The sequence below is a fragment of the Emydura macquarii genome, unplaced genomic scaffold, assembly GCF_026122565.2.
Source record: "Emydura macquarii macquarii isolate MOO-44397 ecotype Brisbane River unplaced genomic scaffold, CSIRO-AGI_Emac_v2 contig_2734, whole genome shotgun sequence".
In the NCBI taxonomy this organism is placed as follows: Eukaryota; Metazoa; Chordata; order Testudines; family Chelidae; genus Emydura; species Emydura macquarii.
Window position 1 is genome coordinate 1,840,293 of NW_027132871.1, and position 27,630 is coordinate 1,867,922.

Consider the following 27,630-nt stretch of genomic DNA (forward strand, 5'->3'; position numbering starts at 1 on the left):
GAACCTGTCCTGTGTCCCAAAATTAATCGGGGTGCAGTTTTCCCCTTCATTATGAACAGACCCTTTTGACTTTACTGTGGCAGCACTGTGAAAATTGCAGAAAGGGCAAAATGCAACTTATTTTCTACATTAAATAACTTAGCGCTGTATGTTCCATTCACTGTGAGGCACTGAGAACAGCAAAACTACGTGCAAAAGGAGCTGAAGGGACCCTGAACTCAGAGAGGAAGGAGAATGTGGAGTTCCCAAGATATGCTATCCTTCCCTTCACTCACAGAAACACCAGTCAGTATTTCTGTACGGATGGGACTCGAGCATATTCAGGAGCTTCTTGGGGGTGGGTGAGAAGTGGAGCTGGGGAGCCAGACGCTCTGCACAGCATGTTCCCTTCAGATTTCAGCTGGCATGCATGTAGGAAATGAATGCTGCTCCAGTTATCATCAATTTCTGCTCCACAGAGAACAGGCACATATGAGTGAGTTGTGCTGCCTGAGAGAAATGGGGCCCAAAGAACAATACAGAGCTTCAGGTGCCAGAGGGAAGAGCCTGCAAAATAGAGAGGCTGCACCTCACACCCCCTCCAGAAACCTGCAAACTTTTTCCCATTATGTGCAGAATTCAACTCAGAGTTTCTCAAGTACTTTTCCCCTCCCACTGTTTTCTCCGTGATTATGGTTAATATCCCTAGAGATTAAATTCCATGTAAAGCCTTGTGTAGTTTACTCTGCAAAACAATTTCAGTTGCACGGCTTGAAGCTCCCTCCTTTGGGGTACAAATGACCATGTGAGCCCATTACTGAGACACCAGGAGGGCTGCTGAGCAGGATGCTTTGTTCTCATAATCTAACCCGGAGGAGACTACAGTGTGTGTGTGTGTGTGGGGGGGTGTGTGTGTGTGTGTGTGCTGTTTCCTAGCAAGAACTCTGTCTCCAGTACACATCATGCAGCACTGAGCACCTGCCTATGAGAGAGACTGCTTTATTAGAACCCATAAACACATTTCTCTTCTAGGGTTCAACCCTCACGGCTGCCCCTGCTTGTAGGCATGCTCAGATGAGCCTCTGTTCCCAGATGACAAGCCGGAGTCATTTCAAAACTTTAATAACTTTAATAGGGTGGCTACACACACAGAGCCAGAGCTGCTGCAGCTGGTAGAAAGCCTTCACAGCCCCATGGATGGCAGCGGCATTATGCCAATTTACACCAGCTGACCCATGATTTGCATTCACTGAATTGCACTGAGGCAATGCTGCTCCCCCCCACCATTGCAGAGGCTGCTCAAGCCAATTTGCTACCCCAAGCAACACTCCAGTGTGCCTACCCGCCACGCTGCTCAAATATGGCCCAGCTACATCCGCCAGGCCAAATGTGGGCAAGTGGCGTTGCGACCTGCTGCACGGAGTCACAGCGCCACTCAGGTTTTGGCCCAGCAGCTCCTCTGTCATGGCAGAGGGGTGGCTCGGCCAAATCTCCTGCAGAGAAATCTGCCGCCCAAGGCAGCTGCCTAGCTTGCTTATAGCTAAAGCAGCCTTTGCTGCCACGCCCACTTTCCCCATCACTCAGCGATGCTCATCTCAAATACAGGAAGAACGGTGCGTTGACACGGCTGTGGACTGAACGTATTTCTCTGCATTCTTTGGAAACCTCCCTGCACTGGTGCTCAGCAGACACTGAATACTCAGCGCTAGTCAGTTTGCTCTTTGAGCTTTTTTCAGCTGCACACAGGCGCCTGCAGGGTCAAATATTTGATCTCATCAATGTCAATTCCTTTTATGTCCACGCTATTCTCTTTTATTTAAGAGCATCTGTAAACTGCAGGACAAAGTTAGAATACTCAGACAATCAAAATAATATTGAAAAGGCTTACCATTTTCCAAATGGTATATAGGAGAGCTAAGTGCTAGTCTAATATCCTTATGACAAAGAATGGTACAACGATGACACAAAAAGTCTATTTTTGTGATAGTGTGTCACAAAGTTATATAATGGCCAAACAGTAATATTTCCTAGTGATCGGTACTGTAAAGGGAATAGACACAGAGCAAATTCTCTGAAGATCACAATCTTGTACTGTCCTAGGATGTGGTGCTACTGAATTGTGGAGAGACGGTGTTTGTTCTAATAGTATTTATAGCAAAGAGTGTGTTCATAGAAGCACTGAAAAACATTCGAATGTTCAATTTGTTTTGATTGCTCCTTTCAGAATCCTGATTTCTCTGTCAGGTTTTCCTGTATTAACTGCTGATTTAGAGAAATCGTTACTGTCTCTGATAAAGACACATTGGCACTGTTTACACCCCTTCAAAATTGGATTATCTGGAATCAATACAGTAAGATCTATTATATTGAAGAAACTACTTAACTTTCCTACTAATTCACAGTTATTGCTGCCCCAGTTAGCTCAACAACTAATTTCCTAATTATTTTACCATGGTGACCGCACACTAATGAAGTTGCTATGGAGAGATCATTAACACGTCTCTGAAAACTCCAACCGTCACTCAGCATTGATTTGACATAGCACAGCTTATTACTAGGTTTTGCAAAAAAACCATGGGCCTGATCCAAAAGGGCATTGAAGCCAGTGGGGATTTTTCCATTAGCTACAATAGGTTTCGGATCAGGCTTGTACGGTTTGATTCAATTCCCCTTGAAGCTGTTGAGAAGATTCCAACGGATTTCAGTGGGAGATGGATCCAGGCTTAAATGGAGAAAACACAACTGGGAAATATGTCATCCATGTAAAAAGGGTCCCTTGTTAGTATGGAGAATTTTGCCAGGAGATAACTATGTAAAATATAGTAGCATGTAGGTCCTTCCATAGGGTTCTGCACAAAGTAAAACATTAAAAATACAGCAGCCATGCCAATGTACAACAAAATGTAAACATTGCAACAAATTTTGCAGTTGCCAAATCAGAGGCTACTGGAGACCTTGTTATATGATATATCCTAGCTCATCCAGCATGGATAAAAAACACAGCACTATGTCATGTATGGTGACTTAAACCTTACTCCCCACCAAAGCCATTTTCATTGATGTTTTGCAAATACATTAATTCCATTGTCCAATTTCTCAAAGGCCAAGACTCTCGGAGGAGGGGAAGGGGCCAGGGGGGTGGCCTAGAGAAAAGTATGTTTTGATTTTGCTGGCCTTCACAGAATAACTCTTTGAGGATGGAAAGTTGAATCGACCCTACCATCATTTGCCATTAGTTAGGATTGAAACTAAGATCTGATCAACAAAAGCATAACATAAATGATTATCTCCCACTTCAGTCCTAACCACAGAGTTCACTGATGATAAGTATGCCTACACAGATGTCAGCACAGCAGAGAATTAAGATAATAAACAGCAATCCTAAATGTTTTTCTTATGATTATATCATTTATGGATTCCAGCTCATTATTGTGGCTCAGGTTCTAGCTTCTGCTGCAGTGTACTGCACCCCCATCATCATTTCCTGCATCCATGTGGATATGTTTTACTTATAAAGTGTAGATTAACATTTTATTTTCATGAAATTTTCATGTCTGGGGAACTAAATACTCTCCCAGACTTTCCAGAATAAAATGAAGCCGCGATAGTTTTTGACCAATCAAAAAGAGTGACAAGCCAAAAAAATAATTTAGAGAAATTAATACATTTTGTCTCTGGAGAGATTCAAAATGACATGATGAGGTGTTCTGGAAAGACACAAGAGACAGATGTACAATAGGCGTGTCATTCAAATATGAGTAATGAGCAGCTCAGAACTACTTGGTGAGTTTTATTTACGCAGACATGTTGGAAGGCGGTACCCAGGGCTTCTGACATGCATGAATTTATTTCTCATCTCAGGTTCCCACAATGGGTACGTGGCAGCATGCCTTATCACAATTATCCATTTAATCTAGTAGAAATTGCAAGCATTGGGATTTACACTAAGAACAGTTAATCAAAGTGCAATGAAAGATCTCTTAATTAAGGTTGAAGAAGACCTACATTACCACAGGAATTTTAGCCAACACACAGTGCAGGCTCTAACAAAATCTTATCTGTAAGTCTTCTTAGATGCATGTGTTCATTAGTTAAGGGATCACTGCTTCATTGTGACTGCTGAGGTGATCGGTGAAGGACTGGCACCTTTCTTAAACTGTTGTTGCAAATGGATCAGGCCCCCAGAGTCTTTTTTGGAATGTGCTGAGGCAGGTTAGTATTAGCTGTTGCCTATTCAGCTTGGAGTTGTATGCTGCAGGCATGACACAAGAAGTGGCGTATAAATGAGAAAAGGTATGTATGTGGTGGCCCTGGGGAACCAAGCAGTGTGCCTCTAGAGGCAATATGGACTCGTACGAGAAAGGCATGTCAAGGGCAAAATGTGTATTGAGAGGCATATAAAGGACGCTAGAAAGACGGAAATTTTGATAACCAGTGTAAATGGTCAGGTGTCAACTATACAATAAGGTAGCTAAGCATGAATTCTGTTCCTCTACTCCACAAACATTAACAAAAAGACACACATTTAATGAAAAGGACAGAGATGTGAACCTGGGAACACACATTAATTGGAGTCTAGGAGTTAAAGTGTTACCCTGGGAGATATCTGGTACATACTCAGCATGGAAAACAGGCTACCTATTCCTGCTAGAGTGGGAGTTACCAAACAGTACCTCAGTGGTGTCTTTCCAAAAGCATGGGAAAGAATGGACCATTTAAGGAGTGGAATTACTATTCACAAGCATACATAATAGAATGAGTCACACATAGGTGACAGCAACTGAGTGAGCATTAAATCCATGCAGCTCTGCCTAGCCTTTCCTTCAGCATTTTGGAGGGAATTTTCCATCCTGTGGAGGGAAACTCCTGACAAAAATCCAACAGAGCTGACTTTAAAAAGCATCAGAAATCTAGGGCATAATATGCATGCATATCAGCTTACATGGAGCGTGGGATGAATGCTGCTCCAGTGCAAAAGAAGAAATACAACAGCATTTACACTTTCCTGTCACAGACATTGGCCACGAAGGTGTAATCTGTGAGACTGTAATGGGAAGGGCAACTAACTCCAGCTCAATCAATGCTCCCATGCCTTCTCTTCTGATCATTAATAATCAAGGCACATTGATTTTTCTCCATTTAGCAAGGTGTTAGAAAACATTAGGCCCCCAAACCAACCCCTAACCTAATCAGCATCGTATAATGCCACAAGATGTTACTAACAGCTTCCTACGTGCACGCTGAAAATCTATACCGAAACCAACATAGCGAAAGTGAGTTAAAGTCAACTTTGTGGCATAAGGCTTGTCCAGGCGATGTGCATAATGCCAGAGGAGATGAGATATATCTTTTGCCAGGTACAGCTAGAATTGACTGGCAAGGCTTGTACAGTATATAATGATAGAGACATATTCATAAGAGGCTATCAAATGATTCCTACCACGTATTACTTAGAAGCAATGCCATAGCATTGGCTTTTGCTTCTTTAACTTTGAGCATCACGTCGGCATCTGTAAGAGAGCCTCCTGCACTGATTTCTTTCGTGAGCAAGGCCCTGTAATAATTCTGCATGTGGACGTATTTAACCAGTAGGATGCATAACGATCTATAATTACGAGATAGAATCGCACCATCATTTGTCATCAAAATTGATCCTCGCTACAAGTAATATCTAAAACTAAAGAGCCAGATTCCCATTTTCCCTGCAGCTCCTATGCACTGCTTTGAAAATTCCATTTAGACCCACTTTAAGGCCCCTTTACACTGACAAAGGAGAAAGGAGCTTTTGGGGTGCATAAGAATCTGGCCAGAGGACCCTTATACCAGACTTGCATGCACCTGAGCAACATCAAGGAAGGAGGCAGGCTCAAAATACTTAGCATGAGTGATATGAGCAAGATTCCCTCTGTTCTGGAAGTGGCGTGTGAGAATCATAGAAATGTAGGGCTCAAAGGTCATCTTGTCCAGCTCGCCTGCACTGAGGCAGGACCAAGTATACCTAGGCCAGTGGTTCCCAACCTTTTTGGCTCAAGGGCCACAAATATGATTTTTATAACCCTGAAGGGCCACCAGTCTCTGCCAGCAGTCCTCCTCCGCCCCATTGCAGCCAGAAGGAAGAAGTTCAGCGTGGAGGATCTCCTGTCCCCCTGGCTGCAGCAGGGAACCGTGTGCTTTACCTGGGTCCATAGGCAGTGACTCCCTTCTGCAGCCAGTGCTCCCCTCCCTCTGACTCCAGCCTGGACCCAGGGCCTAAGGAGCCAGGTGGAGAGCTTTGCCTTGATCCCTGCTACAGCCAGGGGGAGGGGAGTGCTGCTCTCCCATCCCCTTGGCTGCAGCAAGGAGCCTGCACCCATCTTTCAGCCCTTCTGCAGCCAGCGGGAGGGGAGCTGCAGGCCATTTTGAAAGCCAAAAGTGGATGTAAAAATGAGCACTGTAGCATCAAAATGTTTACTTTCAATTTGTAGTCCTTAATGGTGTCTACATCAATATATTTTTTTATGCGTTGATAGACTGGTGGCCCTTCAGGCTTGTAAAGATGATAGTTGTGGCCCACAAGCCAAAAAGGTTGGGAACCACTGGTGTAGGTTGTGTCTTGGGCTACAAAGCTGTGTGGGGAACAGGGAATCCCCTTACTCTAGGCAGCCATAGTAGCTTTGTCCAGACTGTGGCTCCAGGTGGGAGGAAGAGAGGGAAGGAGAGCAGGGGCTGGGCATTTGGCGCTGTTCCCCACAAGCTGTGGACAGGGAGCTGTGTGGGGAGTGGGCACAGTTATGGCTAAGCATCCCCAACATGCTGGCAAGCAGGAGTGTGGTGCAGTCTGCTGCACCCTGAAGAGGGCTGTAGCAGAGTATCCCACTTCTCTCTCAGAGCAAAAGGAGGAATCTCACACAGACTTATGTTAAAAGAGAAAGTAAGGAAAGTTGTGATATTAAACTCACAGGAAGGCAGTCAAAATACATGCTACAGCCTCTCTGTCCTGGATTGACAGGCAAAGGATGCAGCAGTTTTTTCAAGTTTGAGCAGTGACCATAGATATGATGATCTCAAGCCCACAACACTGCTGTTAATTATGGGTGAAGTGCTTCAAGAGGAGCTTCTTCCACAATTGGAATGGCATCAGCTGTGGAACTGAAGGAATTAAAATGCAAGGAACCACTCTGTATCTGTCTTGTCCATTGGTTTGGTCAAGCCAACCCCCATCTCTACATTCCACCAAAGGCTCCCTGTTTTCTACCACAGCAAAATCAAGCTTCTTCATTCAGTCCCTTCACAATGATGTCTTGCTGATTTTTAAAGACAACAAAAGGGTGTAGCTTTAAATTCTCATGACAATAATGAGGCGTTGTGTGGCCAGATCACTTAGTCAGTTTTTAATGTTGAACTGAAAAATAATTAAGTGTGTAGTTCTTTTCCAAAGTCTTTTAATCACTGCTCTGCCGTTGCAAACCTAGAATTGGCGAAAAGGTGGTTAAAGGGTTATATAAAATGAGATTAGATTTAGTTACCGTTGAATTTTTTTTTCATCATCTCTTTTTAAGAGTGAATGTTCCTTACCTCAGACATTTGGAGTGTAATCACTCATGGTGCTGATACACTGCGACTAGCTGAAGTGACAACATGGTCACTGCCATGCAAGACTATGTTTTTGATCATGGGAAAGTAGTATTTATAGGTTTGTCTTTGTGCAATTTTATTATAAACCCTATTTGCAGAGACTTTCCGGGCTGAAAAATGGCATGTAGAGAACATTTCTAGTGATATCTGTTAAAAATTAATCTAGTCATTTTGGCTAGAAACTGCTAATTGCCTGTATTTTGGAAAAATAATTATTTTAACTAAGATGTTACCATACAGTGGGGGTTACCTTATCTCTAAGCATCTAATCTACTTTAGATATTTTGAGATAGACATTGTGGTGACTGGCAAAGTGCTAAATCCAGTGATTTAGTTTGGTGCAGAAAGATGTTAGCGGATTCTGCTTTTTGCTCCTCATGTTCTGGGCAGTTTAGCTTTTGTAAGGAGATTATTTATTTTTTGTGTGCAGTGGCTTCTTTCCAAATGTTTACCCTTTCAGTGGATGAAAGACCCAATTCCAGTTTTACTGGCGTTGCTTGTGGGATTTCAATAGCTTTAGATAAATTCATATTTGTTAGGAGGAAAATAATCTCTCTAGGTAGAAGCCCAGTTCTGCAAGCTGTCAAGTGCTCTCAGCCCAGGTCACATAGAATTCAACAGGAGTCGAGGGTACATAGTACTCTGCAGGATCATGCCTCATATTAAGAGGGGATTTAGGAAAACATAAAGATCAGATCTAGATCATATTCATGAAATGGAATTGATTAACTAGCCTGAAGCATCTTAGTATAACTCCTAGGAAAAAATGAATGCAGCCATTATGTAAATAGCCATGAATCAGGGCCCTGTTAGTGCTAATTAATCAAGAGACTAATATAAATCTGTGTTTGAAAAATAAATGTAATTAGATCTAGCGGGGCCAGCTTTCAATGACTGCAATAGATGTTAGGTGACTAGATGCATTAAAAATCCCACTAGGCACCTATCTGCATCTTTAGGCATCTAAATACCTTTTTAAAAATCTAACCCTGGTGACCGCGTGAAAATATTTGTTCATTTAATTCCAAGTAGACAGTTGTTCACAAGATCACAAAAACACCATCAGAACAACACAACTGAAAGTGTGAATGTGTTATGCTGTGAGTAAGCTTGCAACACCTCTGTGGCAGACAGTAAGTGATCCAGGGATTAAAAGGGGCTTTCCATTTTCTGCAAAGCACTGAATTAAATTTACACTTAAAAAGACACTGGAATCTGTGACTATCACATTTCATATTCCCTCACATCACACACACACAGTGAAAGATCTCACGTGGAATGTATATGCTGTCTGAAAACTCCACTCCAAATATAGTACTCTTATTATATATTATAGCACTTTACTTAATTTGAAAGCACACCTGATTTGCATCAAAATGCAATATAGGAGAGTAGCACTACAGTACACACAACAATAAAACTAACTGTCCAAAGGAAAAAGAAAAATTCCTCCAATAAACAAACTTGATATCTGGATACTGTATATGATACAAATGGAATTACTAGGTCAGAACTGGAACAGAGTATGAGCTGGAATATAAACATGAATCAAACCCAGTGCCAAATAGAAGGGACTGAAATATGAAGGACTTGAACAAACAGTATTTATTACTTTGATACTGTGCCGTTATACAGCACTCCTTCACTCTTTATTTCTGTTGACAGTGTATTTTTTGTAACGAGGGTGGGAAACGTTCTTGAACATTTAGTGAAGGACATTATTGCATCTTGAATCATCAATGGTCAACGGGAACTCTGTTAAACATGATCTGCCATTGATTCTACAAAAGCTGAAATTGCTGTGCAATGGCTGGTCAGTTAAAGCAGAATAAAAGTTAAATCAAGGCTGTTCAGTTTCTTTCAGTAGACCTGACCTAAAGCCTACTGAAGTCAATGGAAAGACTCCCATCGGTCTAGCTGCTTATCATTTCTCTAGTGTAGAATGTTCCTTTGTTCATTAATCAATCAGCCTAATTCAGTTGAACTCTGCTACTTGTAACTGACAATCATGGAAATTCAATGATTTCCAGCCAGACAGCCACAGCCATCAGATATTTGGTAGCCAACTGGACCTCACCTAAAGAGCGCTTTCCAGCTTAGTTTTAATAATCCTCTAAAACGGTACATTTTTACTGCCAGCAGAGTAAAACATTAAGAACCAGATCCTCAGTTGCTATAAATCAGCATTATAGATAAAATGAACCAATGGAACGAATTCATCCTTCTTTGTGACTCCAGCCGTGTTGACCCAGGAATGAATTTGACCCAGAGTAAGAACTCCCAGTGACAAAGAAAAGCTCCAGGATCTTATGTGATGCCATCTTTAACTTGATTTCATTTGACCAGTATTGGGAAAGCCCCAGCAATACTTGACAACTGATGCAAATTGAACAGAATAAACACACTTAGCAAACAGGAGATTTGTTCGAAACCAGAAAGATGCATTTTTATTTCATCTGTCATGCTCTATTAGCTACAGGGATGCTGTTCAGTCAAAACTTCATGTAATTCAAAATTTCACTTTTGATAGTGCATTTTATTTGAGTCCACATTTATGTATAGGCTGCTCATGAGCATTTAAAAGCATATTTAAAAACTAGAAAATATTTCAGAAACATACAAATGAAACTAAGGACATATACTTTAGGATTTGAAGTTTTTCTTATATATTGGCTTCAGCGTCTTATTTCAAAGGAGTTGAATCAATACTATTAATCAAGTTTTCATTTTATAAGAAAAATAATTTATCAGCAGATTTCACATCTAAGCTACACAGCATTCTGGAAAAGAGGAAGCAATGCATATTTCAAATAAAATAAACTTCATTATCTCTGTCCACAATAACTAAGACATGGTAATCCTAGCCAGATGGTTTAATAATACATATATTACTTTACAAGGCAATAAATATTCAGAGCAGATATTAAAATCATAAAAACCTTGAAATATGTGCAGATTTGTTCAGAACTTGTACATTTAAAGTCAGAAAATGATACAATTTACTCTAAGTGTGAAGTGTTAATAAAGCCAGTCTAGAAGGGCTGGCTGATCATCACCATAATACTTCTGTAGAAAAACAAATACTACATGGTCTTTTTAAGAGATTAATTTAAAGTGCATGGATTGCCATCCTTACTGAAGAGATTCCAGACCAATTCTATATTGTAAACAACTGGTCCCAAATGCACATCCAGAGCAGTTATAGTTACACATTTATTTTTCCTCCATGGATGGGAAGGCAGCTCTGGATTACTGTTGGAGTCCTGCTTTCAATCACCATCTCAAGGCCCTGCCTTATGTCCAGTAGATGGAATCTCCTTTGAAGTGTATTGGTGCTGTTAATAAATTGGATAGAGGGGAGGCATTGCTGTTGAGCAATGTGAAGGAGTCTTGCCCCTCCAACATCATCTCTACTGTTCAGGTAAAATGCAAAGCTTTTGCAGCAGTCCCAGTTCCTGCCTGTTTCAGGAGTATGATACCCAGACTGAGAATAAATCCAGATTTACCACAGTGCAGAATATTCCCTGTAGGCCACCAACCTGGCCCAGACTCATTTGTCTCCATGCACAACTGATACACACCAGATCAAGGGCCATTGGCGTTGCAGCCTGCTTTTCACCTGGTGCAGAGGGCAAAGACATAAGCACTGCGCGGCTGAGATAGGCACATAATTCACCACAGTTGTCTTGCCTCCTGTTTATGATCCCCTCAATGTGTCTGTAGGAAGAGTGAGTGCTCATTCCGGAGTTCTCCCCCTGTTTCAAAGTGGCTACACCCCTGGCAGAGTGGGAGTGGAGCCATAAGCCTTCCACGTCCATGTCCACCTCACATCTGCTTATGGGCCAGTCACACACTGGCCATAACAGGGCCTTAACAGCGTTACAAGGCATAGCTAGGTTAGTAGTTAACAAATTCATTTTACACATGTGCTCTCTGAACTTTGGTGGTGGTCTTTGAACTCAGTGGTTGTACAGGCAGTGTGGTCCAGTGGCTAGGGCACTGGAATTGGGAGACTTGGGAACTAGTCTCCTCTCAGTCCTTGAACTGCTATGTAATCTTAGGCAAGTGATTTCACCTGTCTTTGCCTCAGTTTTGCCAAGTTTAAAATGGGAACAACGATACCTTCCTTTGTGCTCTATGGCGAAATAGTGCTGCATAAGAGCTAAGTATTATAAGCATTCTCAGGGCTTGTTCACACAGTTGGATAAGGTGCACTACATGAGGGATGATTTCTAAAGCTCCTTAACATGTTGCATATTCATTGGGCTGTATAGACCCTGCTGGTGTTCACTAAAGGCTCCCTAGTGTGCTTTAATGTAGTGCATTAAAGTGCAATAGGGAACCTTTAGGGTGCACCAGCAGGATCTACAGAGATCAATTAATGCACAACATGTCAGTGTGCTTTAGAAACCACATCCCTATAGTCTACATTACCCCACTGTGTAGACAAGCCCCTAATCTGCCTCATGGGCGTGGACTTCTTACATTCACTTTCCAATGAAAAGTAACAATAAGCGAAAAAAGGTCCCAGTAACTGAATGCTTGTCTTGTGGTGGTCTGTCTATCAGTAGCTCATTTATCTGCCTGCAGGGTGAAAAGTGTTCACAAAAATACAAAATTCACTCAAAAGCTATATACTGTAAGGGCCCCAGAGTCTGATTTATCTTGAAAACAAACAGCAACAGTTCTCAGCAAGAGGCTGTTCGTCATTAATTGCCATGGAGTATAATTAATTAATTTATATTAAAATGGATTAAATCCGTAATTCCACAGGAATTCTACCATCATGTCTCCACTTATTGTAAATATTCAAGCAAACGAATCATATCCATTATCCAAAGCAGCTATTTCCAGAAACAAGCAATTATATAATTTAAAAAATGAGAGTTTTTTAATGTGATTTTAATAAATTTAGAGACTTTTGAAAAAGTCTCTTTGATAACCTTGGCGCAAAACAATCTTGCAATTCCCAGTGAATTGTTATGAAGGGTAATGTAGAAAGATTAACACTGATCTATCAAATTGTTCTACAGATGGTGGCAAATGTTCTGATTCAATACAGTATCATGTCTCAGATCCTGAGCCCGCAAAGCTCTGTTCATGAGCCTTAAGTTAAAAGTGTGTACATCTTTGTAGAGTTGGGGTCTTAAGACTAAACCTAACTTCTATAACTCAGATTCTACATCTAGTTTTAGTATTCTCTATTAGTGTGATTGGCACTGATTTGTGTAACTAGGTCTGAGTCAGTGTTATAAACCACAGGACAGAATCTGTTCTCAGTTACACAGATATAACAGAGAGCAAAATCTGGTCTAGGGTTTATAGGACTGAACCAACCTTAATTACATTTGTGTGAATAGTACCGGTGCATCTAAAAGCAGAAACTGACCCATGAACTATACAGACTATACAAATACTTGGCAAACCGCATCCTCACAGTAATGGCAAATTGTGTATTTTTCTGATCCTAAGTAAATACAGATTGAAGTGACCCTCAAATCAACTACCTCTTTAACTGCAATCTCTTATGGTTCCTTGGCTAAGTAATATATATTTTATCATGAGAGATTATACACAGTGGTACCATTAGAAACTGGATGAGGTGTGGAGTATATCACAAATATTGCAGTAGTGGTGCAGTTAGCATTCAATTTTTAAATGATGTCCTCTGTATATTACTCTGCATCCCTGAACGGCCGCCTCTTTTCTCTTGAGCAATACTATATATGGGTTAACAACATTTTTAAAAATTATGTAGGCACATCTTATATGGCTTCACAGGATCTGTATTCTAAGATGCACGGGGATAACAATGCATAACACTGGCAATAATAACCACATAGTCAACATTCAATGGATTGCTTATTGCTCAATTAGGCAACAATGAAGTAGGGAAGCCTGGCTTGAGCTAGACTGAAAGATAGGTTTTTCTCATGGAATAAACACAGGTGATTTTCTGCTCTAAAATGGTTTTTTGTTTTTTGTCAGAGGCACAAGCAATAATGGAATTAACTTTTGCCAAATCATGCATGGAAAATGTCACCTTTCTATTTTACAACCATAACTTTACTTCCACACTAATCAAATCAATTATAAAAATTGACTCTACGTTTATCAATATGCCATATTCCCTATTTCCTGGCTAGGTAAAAAACTTCCTTTAAATGAAAAATAAAAGGTCACTGCTCAGAGTACATGGGTTATTTACTACCCAAAATAAATATTTGGGTTCAACAATGTCATTCTTATATTCCACCATAGGATCATTTTGCTTCTTTAGTTATTGTTGCCATGCAGCACCAACACTTGATGGTCTATAATTACCTTTTTCTTAATACAATATTTAGAAACACTTGGGTCACAATTGCACCAACGGTGCAGAGTTGCATGATGAATGAGAGAGCTAGATGTGTATCCTTTAATCTCATGCTGTTTTTAGAGGTTTTCTTGCCTTTTTAGATACTTTCCAGTGTTTCCAGTAATTCGGAGCCAATGCAAGTAGGGCTTAATCCTGCGGGATCACCAGGGTCTTTATCTCTCATTGACTTCAAGGGGAGTTGGGGGAGCAAAGCAGCCAAAACGTGGGATTTCCAGTTTGTGGGAAACTTTATTTTGAAATTTCCCAGAAACCATAAATTCTGGGTGGCAGAGAGCTGGGAGGGGAGGGACTGTTTCAGAAACACAGACATGGCGTTTCTAAAATACGCTCCCCAGGACCTTGTAGCTGTTTTGTCAGTAAATTCCTGACTAACTCCATGAAGAAGTGCTTGCAGAATCAAGCAACTGATGGAGAACTAGTAGTACTCTACAGCAACTGTGCAATGTCCAGTTTTCCCCATTTCAGTCTTCCTGAAAAAGTGGACGCTTGTGGGTTACATCTTCAATTCAAAGTTAGATTCTTATCTCACATAGGAATCACATGTCTAATATGAACCTATTATATCCCTATGGGCCATACTTCTCCTGACTTGGGGTGAAATCCTAGCTCCAGCCCCACTAAAGTCAATGGCAAAACTCCTCTGCTGGGTAAAGCATTACATTCTGAGTAAGCAATATTTCATCCTGATGTATACCGTGTGTAACCCCAGGTTGCTGTTTAGCTGCTAATTGTTTCTAAAGTCCCATTTGTTTTTAAATAAACAACAACAACAAAAATTTCCCAAGACTACATCCTGGGACAAATCCATGGTCTTACTGAAATTAATAGTAAAATTTCTATTGATTCCAATGAGAGCAGGATTTAGACTTTTGCAGTTCTGTGACAAAGCGCATCCAGTTTTTGAAACTGGGGTAATGAGACAAGAAGTCGACTATAAGAAATACAACTCCAAATATTTCATTTTAGTTACATTATCTTTAAAAACAAAAAACAAAAAAACCCTCTCAAAGTCTCCGTCCTCCCATATCTCCCTGGCTGTATTTTTCGGATAATTTAGCACAGTGATGGGACAAAAACAAATTCCAGCTTCAGATTGGCAAGAAGGCTTCAGAAAAAATAATTTATTCTTTCTCTGGTATACAAAATAATTCTTTGCAAATTTCCAACAAAACACATTTGAGAAATCTGTTTGTGCCAGCCCAATTAAATTATTTGCTAGTTGAAAATGTTCCATCAAAGTTTTTTTTCAACGAAAAACTGGGTTTTTGACTAAATGGAAACCATTTTGCAAAAAGTGCCTACTTTCCTCATCTCTTTTTGTCAGAAAACCAAAAACCAACACTAGTCGTTTAGTACAGAGTCTGGTGGCTCAGCACCCTGTTCTGCAAGTTAGATCCACCTTGAAGTCAATGGGATGACCTTATATTATACTCAAAATCGATTAAGCCCTAAACAGTTTCCTCATCCTGTTTACCAGTTCAAATTACTTCAATTTGCTTAATTACTAGAGCATGGAAAATATTCATTGCAAAATCCAAAACCACATACACTCCCCTCATTTGGGATTTCATGAACTGCTTGAAATGCAACCCAGAGTCTCTCTAAGGTTCCCAGATCTGGGCCTAATGTCATGAGATCCCAGGACAATCTATGATTTCACATCCAAACCAGGCACAGCTAGTATCTACAGCTGTGAATGATGAATTAATACCACCCCCGAACTGAAATTCAGAGGCCTCACACACATGTAGACTGAAACAGAAGTAAAACCTTGTGAACTGTTGAATGTCCAATGTCAGCCCATTGAGGCAGGCAGGCACCTCCTACTGAACTCAATGGGCACTGAGAGGTTTTGGTCTAATTATACCCCAAACATTACATTATATTTTTGCATTTTCAATATAAATTTACCACAAAGTCTTGCTGGTTTCATTCTTTCTATGTCTAATTCCCTCCCCCGCCCCCCCCGCCCAACAATATGCACCATTAACTTAGCATGCACTGCTCTGAGGGTCAAATTCTGCTCTCACTTGCACCAGTTTGCTTTAAGAGGTTTATAACTGTAAAGCTCAATCTGTATCCCTGTCACTTCAATGGGAGTGGATTTCGCCTTATGTAAAAGCAGGGTTTGCAATTGTCAGTATCTGTGGCACACTATCTTCCTGTTCTTAGAATAATACATACTATTGTCCCACATCCACTAGGAGTGGAAAATAGAGGAGGCCTGATTCTCCACCAGTTTTATGTCAGGGTAACTCCACAGATTTCAGTGGAAATACAGGGATAAAGGTGCTGCAATGGCTTGGAGACTAGGCCCTGAGTTTTTAATGACATTCACTGTACATCCCCATATTACAGTACATCCCCATGAAGAACTTCTGTGCTTCATTTGACGTTTGTTGTTCATCCTTAATCAGACAACTAAAATTCTGTATTGCACATTTAATAATATAACCTCCCTTATTTTTCACCCTGAAGAAAAGAGCAGAATAGTCAGTAACTCTCACAGTACTGTGCTTTTTCCTCTGTAATATGGCAAAATGCGCACACTCAAACTGTAAACATCTTCTAACTTACATTTATTCAAATGTTTCTGCTTTCACATTGATAGTGTACAAGACGCTGCTCAGTTCAGATGGGGCCAATGCACCCAGTAAACAACACTGTTAAAATCTTTTTACTCTATGAATACTGTACTCAAAACTTTTATAAATATTTGACAACTGGAGGAAATGATCCACGTTTAACTTTTTAAAAGGGTCTTTCTCATTTAGATGAGTTTATTTCAGCCAGAAAACAAAACAAAAAAAACCAAAACATGAAGATGTTTCTGCAAACAGTGGGACAAACCCTGAATCCCTTATGCAGTTTTTATGGGACCGCAGTTGCCTGAGTCAGAACTGAGGCAAAACTATGGACCTCAAGATTGGACCCAGAGCCAGTGAAGATCTGATCTGGCAGAGTCTGAGTGCACTCAACTCTAATTTAAAATCAGTGGGTGTTATAGGAGGTCAGTCCATCACCTGAGGTTTTCACTATGATGGTGTCAAGCCCAGCTGTGTATCACAGCACTTCACTTCTGAATAAAACCCAAGCACCTTGAAGTTCTTGCATGCAGTTGATTTCTCTATGCATGTATGCTACCCACTATCCCCACAAAGCAGATCAGGCAGCCATGCTAACTACATTGTGCAACAGTTTGCAAAGCTGTCCCTTGCCATGGATCCTATACACAGCCTTCATGACAGATGTGGTTGCCATTGATGAGGCTGAATGTGGCCACTGACTGGTTAGTGCTCTTGAGGGAGGTCATTCGAGTGGTGCTTCTGCCCATGCTTTGGGACCTGATGAGGAGACGGGCTCTGCAGCACAACAGCTGGTGGTTGAACTGTTTTCTAAAACTTTTGCTGAGCAAGTAGAGAGCAAAAGGGTTTATGCAAGAGTTAGCAAAGGCCAGAATTCGAGCACAGATGCTGGTGATGAAGTGCAACACTGAGGTGTCCACCTCTGAATAATGGAAGGACCGGTATAAATAAATGGCATGATTAGGAAGCCAGCAGACAGCAAAGAGGCACACAAATACCAGCACTGTCTTGGCCAGACGCTTACGAGAATCCATCTGCAAAGAACAAAGAGACAAGTAGATTAGCAAATGTTCCTCACTCTGGCAAAAACGTGTGAAATTGGAAGCAAATGACTTTTTCTGCTCCAAGGGAGCAGATGGGGGAAGAGGAGACAGTTCATGTGGGGTGGTCTGGACTGGACAGGACTTTGACACTGAGGGAGTTAGCTGCCCAAAAAGTAAAAAACCAAACATCAACTAACAAAAACTTCTCTTCTGTCCTAAAGAAAAAACTCAGGTCAACCTAATGCTCAGTGACAGAGTATAACTAACCCTAGCATGACCAACTGAAGTCCAGGAATCAGCAATTTATTAGCCATGGTAGGGGCTACCTAGCATACTGCACAGAGGGCAAATATGTTATTAGTTGGAACCCTGTGGTATACATATGCATATATGGGACAAGCAGCTCATGGCCCTTTGCACTCAAGAACAGCATCCAGAGGCCATAGTAGCTGAACTACAGATACAGAGAGAGATGGTCCTCTCTGTAAGGGACAGTATACGGGGACATTGTGAAGTAGGCATGTCACAGATCAAGTTGGGCACCCCCTGCTGGCCACCTACCAGACTACTGTCAGGGGAAACCATCCATTGAATGAATTTGTTTTAAACCTCTGGGCCTGAAGAGTCCAGCCACTGCCCCAACCTTGAGGGCTCTAGACACACACAGCAGGGAGCAGGCCTTTTGTCTAGCACACCATCCTGCATTCTGAGAACTGGGATCACTATCCAGATACCTAGCCCCAGACTCCATGCTGTGCCTTCAGACTCCCCCCGTTCTTACACTCACCCTCTCCCAGAACTCCACCCCAGAGGAGTGAAGCTTCTGGTTTAGTTTAACTCTCTCTGGAGTCACGGTAAGGATAAGCATTTACAGCAGAGACTTTGCATGGAGTCTGACACAATTGCTCTGTTTAATCATATAAAGCACAAGCACATGTTATTTAGAAAACAAGAAATGACCCTCGCTAGCTCCCTCTTGTCTTGGGAGCCCTTGGACTAGCTATGTTTCAGAAGGTAGTAGGCAGGGTCTCCTGTCTCATGAGGTGCTGTGGAGGGGATCGGCTCCTGCCGGCTAGTGGCCATGAACTCTTCTGTCTTGGCACTCACTGTTGACAGCCATTCCTCCCTGAAGTGGTCTGTCCCATTCTGTGACTCAGCCCTGCTGTCCACCCCTCCCAGGTTACATAAGGAGTTCAACAAAGGTTGGTTCTGTTAACCGGCAAGGGGCTTCAGGCCTCACCCGGCCAAAGTCCCAGAGTCAGGACTCTCTGGGATATGGGATCTGGCCAGTGACCCAGGACTAGGATCAGAGATATGTTTTTCACCTGCCGCCCCACCCAGGGGCCCATAGGGGAACTCAGGCCCACCTGCTTTAGTGAGTTCCAATCAAGGGCCTGAAGGTAGGTAGCTAAATCTTGACTTGTGGCTATCTCCCTGGATCACTTCCTACCAGCCTCCCCATGCAAGAGGGAACAGCAAAGACATGTAAACAAAATAAATCACAGAATAGAGTCTCCAACCTTGCAAATATCCAGACTCTTTTTCCCTCAGCAAGTCAGGTGGACTATCAATGGTCAGGGGCCACAGCAGAGGGGCCTCCCCTACAGCTCTTTTTGTAGCACATCGGTCTGCTCACCTCCACTGGCTGCCTTCAAGTGAACTACTCTGTTTCCCTCTTACTCTCCTCCTCCAGTCTGTGCATGCTTTGCAGGTGTGGCAGGGTGGAGTTGCCAGAGTCCAGAGCAGCTCCACTCTTCCCCTCCAGTGTGGGGTTTGTATACCCCATCACAGGCTGCTGCATTCTGGGTTGTTTCTCTCTCATGGAGTCTTCTTCCTCAGCTCCTGTACCCTTCCTCTCCTTCTCCAAGCTTCTTGTGTATTTCCTTATTTAAACCCCTCCTAGTCACCTGGGTTTCTTTGTTCAATGTTTGGTAACTGTTCTCCACAAAAACCCTCCCCTAGAGAGGATGCGTAACAATGGCTTTCCCCTAGACTGCAGTCACTCTTTAGGATAACTTTTGTGTGGTCAAACAACCATCATTAATGTTAAATATTCCCCATGGTCCTTCGTCTAGTGTGTGCCAGCTGCATGCCCTGTTGGCAATGGTGGATCCATATACATAGAGGCTTTCCATGACACAGAAATTTCATACAATTTAATAATATCATGCACCATTCGTAAGTTGTACAGACAGAGCCCCCAACTTGTCCCAGGGCCCAGCTCAGAAATGGCTGTCCCCATCTTCCAGCTGATACCATGATGGGAGAAGACCGAGATGCAGTGGAAGGACAAACTCCCTGAGGCCTGGCCTACACTAGGAATAGCTGTCTTTTTACCACACAGTAGTTAACGTGATACACAGACAGGGCAAGCTGCGGTTTTACATTGAGGTAGCTGATTAAGGGGAACCTTCAGGGGAAATCCTAAGGGCGAGCCTAGAGTTCACCTTTAGCAGTGAAATCGAAGTAAAGCTACAACCTACCCTGTCTGCACTAGGGTTATACAATGTGTTATCTCTCTTGTTGTAAATATCTATCTATCTTCCTAGTGTAGATAAAGACTTTAGATGGGAGCCACCATCCAAAAGAGGGAGATATAGCTGTTCCACCCAGGGAAGCTCTGGACAGTATTACATCAAGGGAGATGCAATGATTTCTGGAGCTGGCAGGCACAGAGGGTGCACAACCACTTGCTGGAAAAGGCTGCTTGTATGCACTCCTCTTGGTGGTCATGCCCTACCTCCTCCCAATCTGTTCTAGAGTGGCTCTTGCCACTAGCTCCACTTGCTTTGAATGCAAGTCTTGAAATTGTGAACACCACTTGTGGCCTACCTGCTCTTCCATATCCAAGCAGCAGCTGAGCACATTCAGGCCCTTGTAGAGCAATGGGCTCCGTTCTGATTGCTTCAGGTTAGGAGGGTGAGAGCTGAAAGTCTGGGTATGCCTACATAGCAAAAACTTGCTCACCTGAGCGTGCCTGACTCCAGCTAGCATGGGTAACAATAGCAGTGAAGACAGCACAGCATGGGCTAGCAAGCTGGCTACATACCCAGGGTCCATGCTGGGCTCGCACTACCTGCTGGGAAAATCTTGCTGGGATGTCTTCACTGCTTTTGTTACCTGTGCTAGCTGGACTCAGGCTAGCTTGGATAGATGAACCTGTGCACAGCTTTTGCTGTGTAGACATATCCAGAGTCCCAGCTCTCGCACTCATAACACAGAAGGAGAGTTAGATGGGTCTCATCTGAGGTATAAAAGTTCATAAAGTGTAAAGTCTTATCAGCCACTCTTTTTCACACTATACATAAGGGGGGAAACTGTATAGCATTGCACAATCAGCCAGGGGCACTGTCATTAGGCACTGTTTGAGGTAAGATTTGAGGCTTTTTGTGCTCTCATCCAATGTGACAAAGGCTATATTCTCATTACTCACATGAAAGATTTGAGTCACATAGTCACATCCCAAAGCACTTAAAGTAAATTGAGAATTAAGCTGTTCACAAAAAGCAGATCTTTTCCCATGATAGGAGCAAGCACAGAGCAGGCAGCCGAACACTGGCATAGCACATCATGACTTTATTTTGTGTTCCTTTAATTGCATAAACTGAAAATTAGCTATTGAATTCAGAAAAGATTGACATGGACCAGATGACAGTCAAATGTCCCCAAAGATCTAACTGTAAATTAAACCTTGTGGGAGAGGTCTCTCCATGAGTGAACTGTATATTTTTTAATGTATCCTTAATTTGATACTGAAGCTATTGTGGCCCACATCTGCACTATAAAGAAAAGAAGCAATGCAATAAAAAAATCAATATCACTTATCTCAGACAGAAACCTATAGCTACTGAATGTACTGCAGGAGTGAAATCATTGACGGACTATGCTGGAGCAGACTCAGACTTTGCTATCTTTATAATTCTATATACAAAACCATTGGGGGAAAGGACAGACAAGAAGTGACTCTTTATACTTCTAGTGCACTTTAGTTGGTAATCAGAGCAGTCGTCAAACAGGCAGAAAAGTGGAAGTGGTGGGAGAAAGACTTATTAACATTCAAAAGTAATGTAAGATAAGCCCTTTGTGAAATGCCCCCATTTAATGTTCTGAAAGCACACCTTTCCAGCCATGTGGTGCTACCTTATAACTAGTGATTGGAAAACTTCTAAAGGTTCAAGAAATTCAGTTCAGATACCTGTTACTGACCGAGAAGATAAAGTCTATGGTTTGTACAACTGACCCCACTCAGGCTAACAGCAGAGCTAGATCCTGAAATATAAAAGCATGACCCTCTACTGATTGAGCTAAAGTACCAAGGGCTGACTTATGTGAGAAAGTTGCACCAGCTCAACTTACGGTGAGGATTTAAACTGATTTATTTAAACTGGTGCAAAACCCTGTGCTTATACTTATTTCAGTTCAAGGGTGACTTACTTCAGTTTACTTTGAGTCAAGTGGGAATCAGTTTAACCCCAGACTGAAATAATCCATTAGTAAACTGAAATAGGGATGTCCGCACAAGGGGTTGTACTAGTTTAAAACAGTTTAAAAACAATTCAAGTTAAAGCAGTGTAACTTTTTCATTTAGACAAGATCTAAGGGTAGGGGCACACTGGAGCTGGAGGAGATATACCTGTGCCATTTCCATCATGAGGACACATACCTGTGATCAACCTAACATGCTAAAAGTAGGAGTGAAGCCATACTGGTGCAAGCAACTATGCACCCAAGTAATACCAAGGGTTTCAGACAGGATCGTATTTGGGGCAGCTAACCCAGCTCACTGCTTGTGCCCCATGGATGCTGTTATTTTTAGTGCGCTAGCTTGATCAAAGCTATGAAAGGTGTGTCTACCCGAGCCAGAAATTATATCGGATATGTCTTCACTGACAGCGGCAAATTCGCCGCCGCCAGATCGATCTATACGGATCGATTGAGCGGTCAGTGAAGACCCACTCAATTGATCTGGAAGTCGATGCGTTAAAACCACCCCCTCAAACGGCGTAGCAATGCGTCGACGGGAATGCATTTCCAGTTGGTGCAGTGCAGTGAAGACGCTGTGTAGAAGAGGAGTTACGAAGTCGACGGGAGTTATGCAAGCTACGCAGAGTACGACTTCATAACTCCTCTTCTACTCTGCGTAGCTTGCATAACTCCCGTTGACTGCCGACGAATTAAAAGGTAAGTGTAGACCAGGCCATCATCTCCAGTATAGACATACTTTATGTGCCTTTAGCTGGAAGCAGTAGTAGATTCATAAATCTCCAGCCACTAAATGGGAACAGAGATCCGCATTCTCTCAGTGTAAGTTTCTCTATACACGGTACAAACTTCATGTCATTCCAACCCCCAGGAGGGCAATGTACTTAACTTTCAACTAAAAATAAATGCATACCTGTTTCCTAACATGTATGTTTCCTTCCACGGGTATGTTGTAAGCACTCCGGATCAAATTTTTAGCAATGAAATAGTAATACATTGAAATGACCGATAGAGGAATGATGTAAAAGATCATAAATGAAGCCATTGAATGAATTTTTGGATGTAGCCCATCAGAATGTGGGTAAGGAGCACAGCTGATGAATGTTTTGTTAGTGCCTCTGTCATGGAAAGGGTGCAAGTCAGAAAACACAGCTTCAGGAATGGCAAGCAGCATGGAAAAAATCCAGATCATAGCAGCTTTCACACAAATCTTCATCAGCGCATGGGAGGCTTGGATATCCATTGGTCTCACTATCGCTTTATACCTAAGAGCAAAGAGAGAGAATTGTTACTAACCATGGTGTTGAACAATAGTCATACTGGGTCAAATTTATCTTTGTCCAACCTTTCACTGATTTCCCTTTACATTTTGGAAAATCCCCGCAATGGGTTTCAACTGGTGCTGGTTGAAATTTTTCAAATTTTTAAATTTTGCAAGCAGCTTAACTTGTCACCAGTTGATTCAACTTCAGATGTATTGATTTTAACATGTGCAGATACGTTCTGAAATTTCTGTATATGCGTACAAATGGCATTAAGAATAAGTTAAATAAATGAGTTTACTTGTAAAGCAGAAATGTTAGATACTACTACTACTAATATAATAGCACTTCATACAGTATTGTTCAGGGAAACTAGACTAGATATTGCTGAAAGAGTTTGTAAAAGCTGCTGGTGACTTGTTTTGGAGATGAGGGTGCACAGCACTTCTGAAACTCAGGTCTTTTGCGTTTTCAAAATTGTAACAGACATTCTTCCATTTTAATTACTGATGTGTGGTCTAGGTTGCAATTTCCATTTGTCCATAATTAATTGTATCTAGATTAAGTAGTTGTTGTCGTTTATAGAAGACATGCTTTGAACAAAGAAATTGCATGCTACACTATGTAAAAATGCGTAAGAGGTTTTTTGTGTTGCTGTACACATTTTTCAGAATTTAAAACTTTTAAAAAAGTTCTATTTCTAATTCAGCACACAAGCAAAGTATATTTGAAGCTTGTATGTAGAATGAAAAGCCCATGTAACAAAATAGCCACATATAAACAGCTCCAGACTGGCATAGGTGTATTTAAAAATTCACTGTTCATAAATATATTTAAAGTGTAAATTAGAAAACGCTGGCATTTAGGAAATATCTACAATTTTTATACAGTATTCAATTAATCATACCCGTGATCATGGAAATTATATGCCATTCTATACTTACAACCTAGATATTTTTATTTGCCCAATCGCTTTTTAAATGATTACATGGAAAATTAATCCTTATGGAATCGTAGACTAAAATCTAAATGGTGACTCACTTTCTCATAACTCTTGTTCATAGAGATGTGTTGTATATGTCTATTACACCTTAGGTGTCTGCGCATCATGTCCGCCAGTGCCCGAGAGTTTTCCCTAGTGGTACCTGCATGGATGGTTCTGCCCACTACTGAGCACCTCATGCTGTGAAGCAAGGGTATAAAGGGCAAAGTTGCCCCATCCCACCATCAGTTCCTTCATACCAGAACCAATAGTAGACTCTGATTCATCAGGAAAGGAGGGTGGGTTGTGTAATGGACATAAGCCACACATCTCAAACAACAATTACTAGAAGGTGAGTAACCTTTTTAATTTTTTTCAAGTGCTTAAATATGCCTATTAGACTCTAGGTGATTCCCAAGCTGTTACCCCAGGAGGCAGGGCATGGAGTCGTCTCCATGAGGGATTGCTTCCCTGTCTTTGCATCTTCCTGTGATGCAGCATACAGTGCTTGGTGAATGTACGAATGAAAGACCATGTTGCTACTCTACAGATGTCCGTAACTAGGACATGTGCCACAAAAGCTGCTGAGGTCGAAAGGGCTCTAGTCGAGTGCGGTATGTGTTTGTCAGGAGGCATTACTCCTTTGCCAGCATATCATATTGTAATGCAGTTGGTGATCCATTTTGAGTGTCTGCGTTGTAAGCGGGTGGCCTCTCATAGATTCAGCATCAAAGACAAAGCTGGGGAGACACAGGAAAAAGCTTTGTCCTATCTAGGTCAAACACTAATGACTAGTGAACGGTCATGTTATGGAGTCTCCGCTTGTCCTTATGTGTATGTGATTCAGGAAGAAAACTGGTAGGTAGATAAACTGATTCAAATGGAAATTGAACACCATCTTTGAGAGGAAACGGGTATATTCTCAACTGAACCTTGTCTTTGTAGAAGACTGTGTAGGGTGGATCTGTGGCCAGTGCATTCAGTTCGCTCATCCACCTGAGGGCAGTAATGTCCTCTAAGAAGGCTACCTTTGCTGACAGGTATCAAAATGAGCATGATGTTAAAGGCCCAAAAGGAGGGTCCATAAGTGCAGACAATAGCAGATTTAAATCCCAGGAAGGTGTTGGGTCCCTGACAGGTGGAAACAATTTATCAAGACCCTTAAGGAACCTGGTAGTTATTGGGCAAGTGAAAACAGCCTAACCATCTATGCAAGAGTGAAATGCCAAGATGGCCTCCAGATATGCCCTCATGGAGCTAAGGGCTAGATCTGACTCCTTAAGCTATTGAAAAGAATAGTCCTGAATTGAGTGAATCTTCATTTAAGTTAGGGCCACATTCACTTTGGAATTCAGTTTGCCCAGATGGAAAAACACTTCCATTTACTCAGATAAGTAGATCTTGTGGATGGCTTTCAGCTATTAAGGAACACTTTCTGAACTGCTACTGAGCAATGTGCCACCTCTATATTCAACCACTGATGAGCCATGCCATAAGGTGCAGCACCCGGCTGTTGTTCTGTGTCCGATCTCTGGCTACTGGTAACAGTCAAGGTTCACAGGTGGACAGGCTGCAGAATTCTGAGCACCATGTCTGTCTCAGCCAGGCTGGAGCTATAAGGCTCATCCTGCCCTGATCTTGCTTGAGCTTGAGAATGAGCCTGGGAATCAGAGGCACTAGCAGGTAGGCAAAGAGGAGCTCTTTGTTCCATGGAAACAGAAAAGTGCCAGATATTGATCCTTGGCTGTGTCTCACTCTGGAACAAAAATGGGGACACTTCTTGTTCTGTCAAGTTGCAACCACCTTAGCTGAAGACCCATGCTAGAACATTCATGTTAAGGGATCATTTATGGTCTAAAGTGAAGGACCTGCTCAGACAATCCACCAGGCTATTTTGAACCACTTCCAGTGTGATGCCTTGCGAGTGACCAAGCTCTGAATGCATCACTGTCTGACCTGGCACCCCCTTGCTTGTTCAGCTAAAATACCACTGTGGTGTCACTGACCACCTGGACAGTCTTGCCCTGAATGTGAGGCAGGAACTACTGACATGTACAGGATATTGTGCACAGTTTGAACACTTTTATGTGTAACCTGGCCTCGTGGGCAGTCCACAAACTTTGAGCTCAAAGATTGTTCAGATTCATTTCCCACCCATAGGTGGGACATCAATTACCAATGTCATAGTAGGGAGGGGGGAGAGAATGGAAATTCCTTGCACAAATTGTCTTGGCTCATCCACCAGATTAGAGATGATAGTATCCCATCCAGGATTCACAATCACTTGTCTGGATGATGAATCTGAGAGCGATAAACCTACTTGAGCCATGCCTGCAAAACTCTGACATACAAACATGATACCATGTGTCCTAAGTCTGGAAGAATTCTTCACAGTGCTCTGAGAATGGTCGAGATCCCATATAGTGTGAAATCTGGAAAGAGGCAGGAAAGACCTGACCAAGATTAAATCCAGGACTGCCCTGATGAGCTCTATCCTCTGCTGAGCCCTAAAGTTTGTTCAATTTCAGGCCCAGGATATTGATAAGACAGAGGGTCTGATGGACAGTGGCCTGTAATTGAATCACTGGAATGGAATCCACTATTATTATTCCATTCTTTTGGCCACCAGAGGAAGGTATTTGCTGACTTTTTTGCAAAGCTGCATAATGGTGACACTTATGGATAGGCCACCTCCCCTGCTGTGGTGGGATGGAGAATATCAACCAGTTTGTGAGCATTCTCTTCCACAATCTCCAGTTGAATGCCCAGGGAGACTGCCATCCTCCTGAGGAGCTCCTGATGTACCTTAAGGTAATCTAGTACCAGGGAGAATGTCTCCATTACCAGGGCCTCATCAGGAGATGAGGACAATGACTGCAGGGGAGGTAAAGGTGAAAGCTCCTGAGGTTGCTTATGTGGTACTGGGGCAGATTGCTGCTCCAGAACCAGCTGAAGCAAATCCTGCGTTTTGAAAGGCCAAAGGCTGATTGGTACTGACCATGACCGGTCTCTTGGTATGGACTGGAGAAAGCTCCCTCCTGGAAGATCTAGTTAAATGGGAGCGTGGTGAAATAGACCTAGTTGTAGAAGGCATCTTCGAGGGCAACCAGTGAAGCCACTGAGGGGGCTGGTATGGCACTGGGCCCCCAGCGTGCCTGGCCCAAGTGTCTCAATCCTTTGCTGAATCCCTCTCAGGGACCTGGAGAGTGCACTTACCACTGGTACTGGATCAACCTTCTGTAGAGGAATGCCATCTTCTGGACTTTAAATAACTGGATTCCAATTTCTTCTGAAGCTTCTGTGT

The 27,630-nt window shown here is 42.2% G+C and overlaps 1 protein-coding gene across 1 annotated transcript in view; it reads right to left on the reverse strand.

Annotated features, from left to right (window-relative positions):
- Nucleotides 1–16,540: 16,540 nt before the first annotated feature.
- The window catches only part of GRPR (gastrin releasing peptide receptor), a 33,129-nt gene continuing 22,039 nt past the window's right edge, over nt 16,541–27,630 (reverse strand). Inside the window, exons 2-3 of the mRNA XM_067566144.1 lie at nt 22,996–23,347; nt 16,541–17,591 (exon numbers count right to left, since the gene is read on the reverse strand). Of these exons, the coding sequence (XP_067422245.1) occupies nt 17,199–17,591; nt 22,996–23,347 (745 nt within the window). The 3' untranslated portion in view covers nt 16,541–17,198. The remainder of the gene's footprint in view (nt 17,592–22,995; nt 23,348–27,630) is intronic.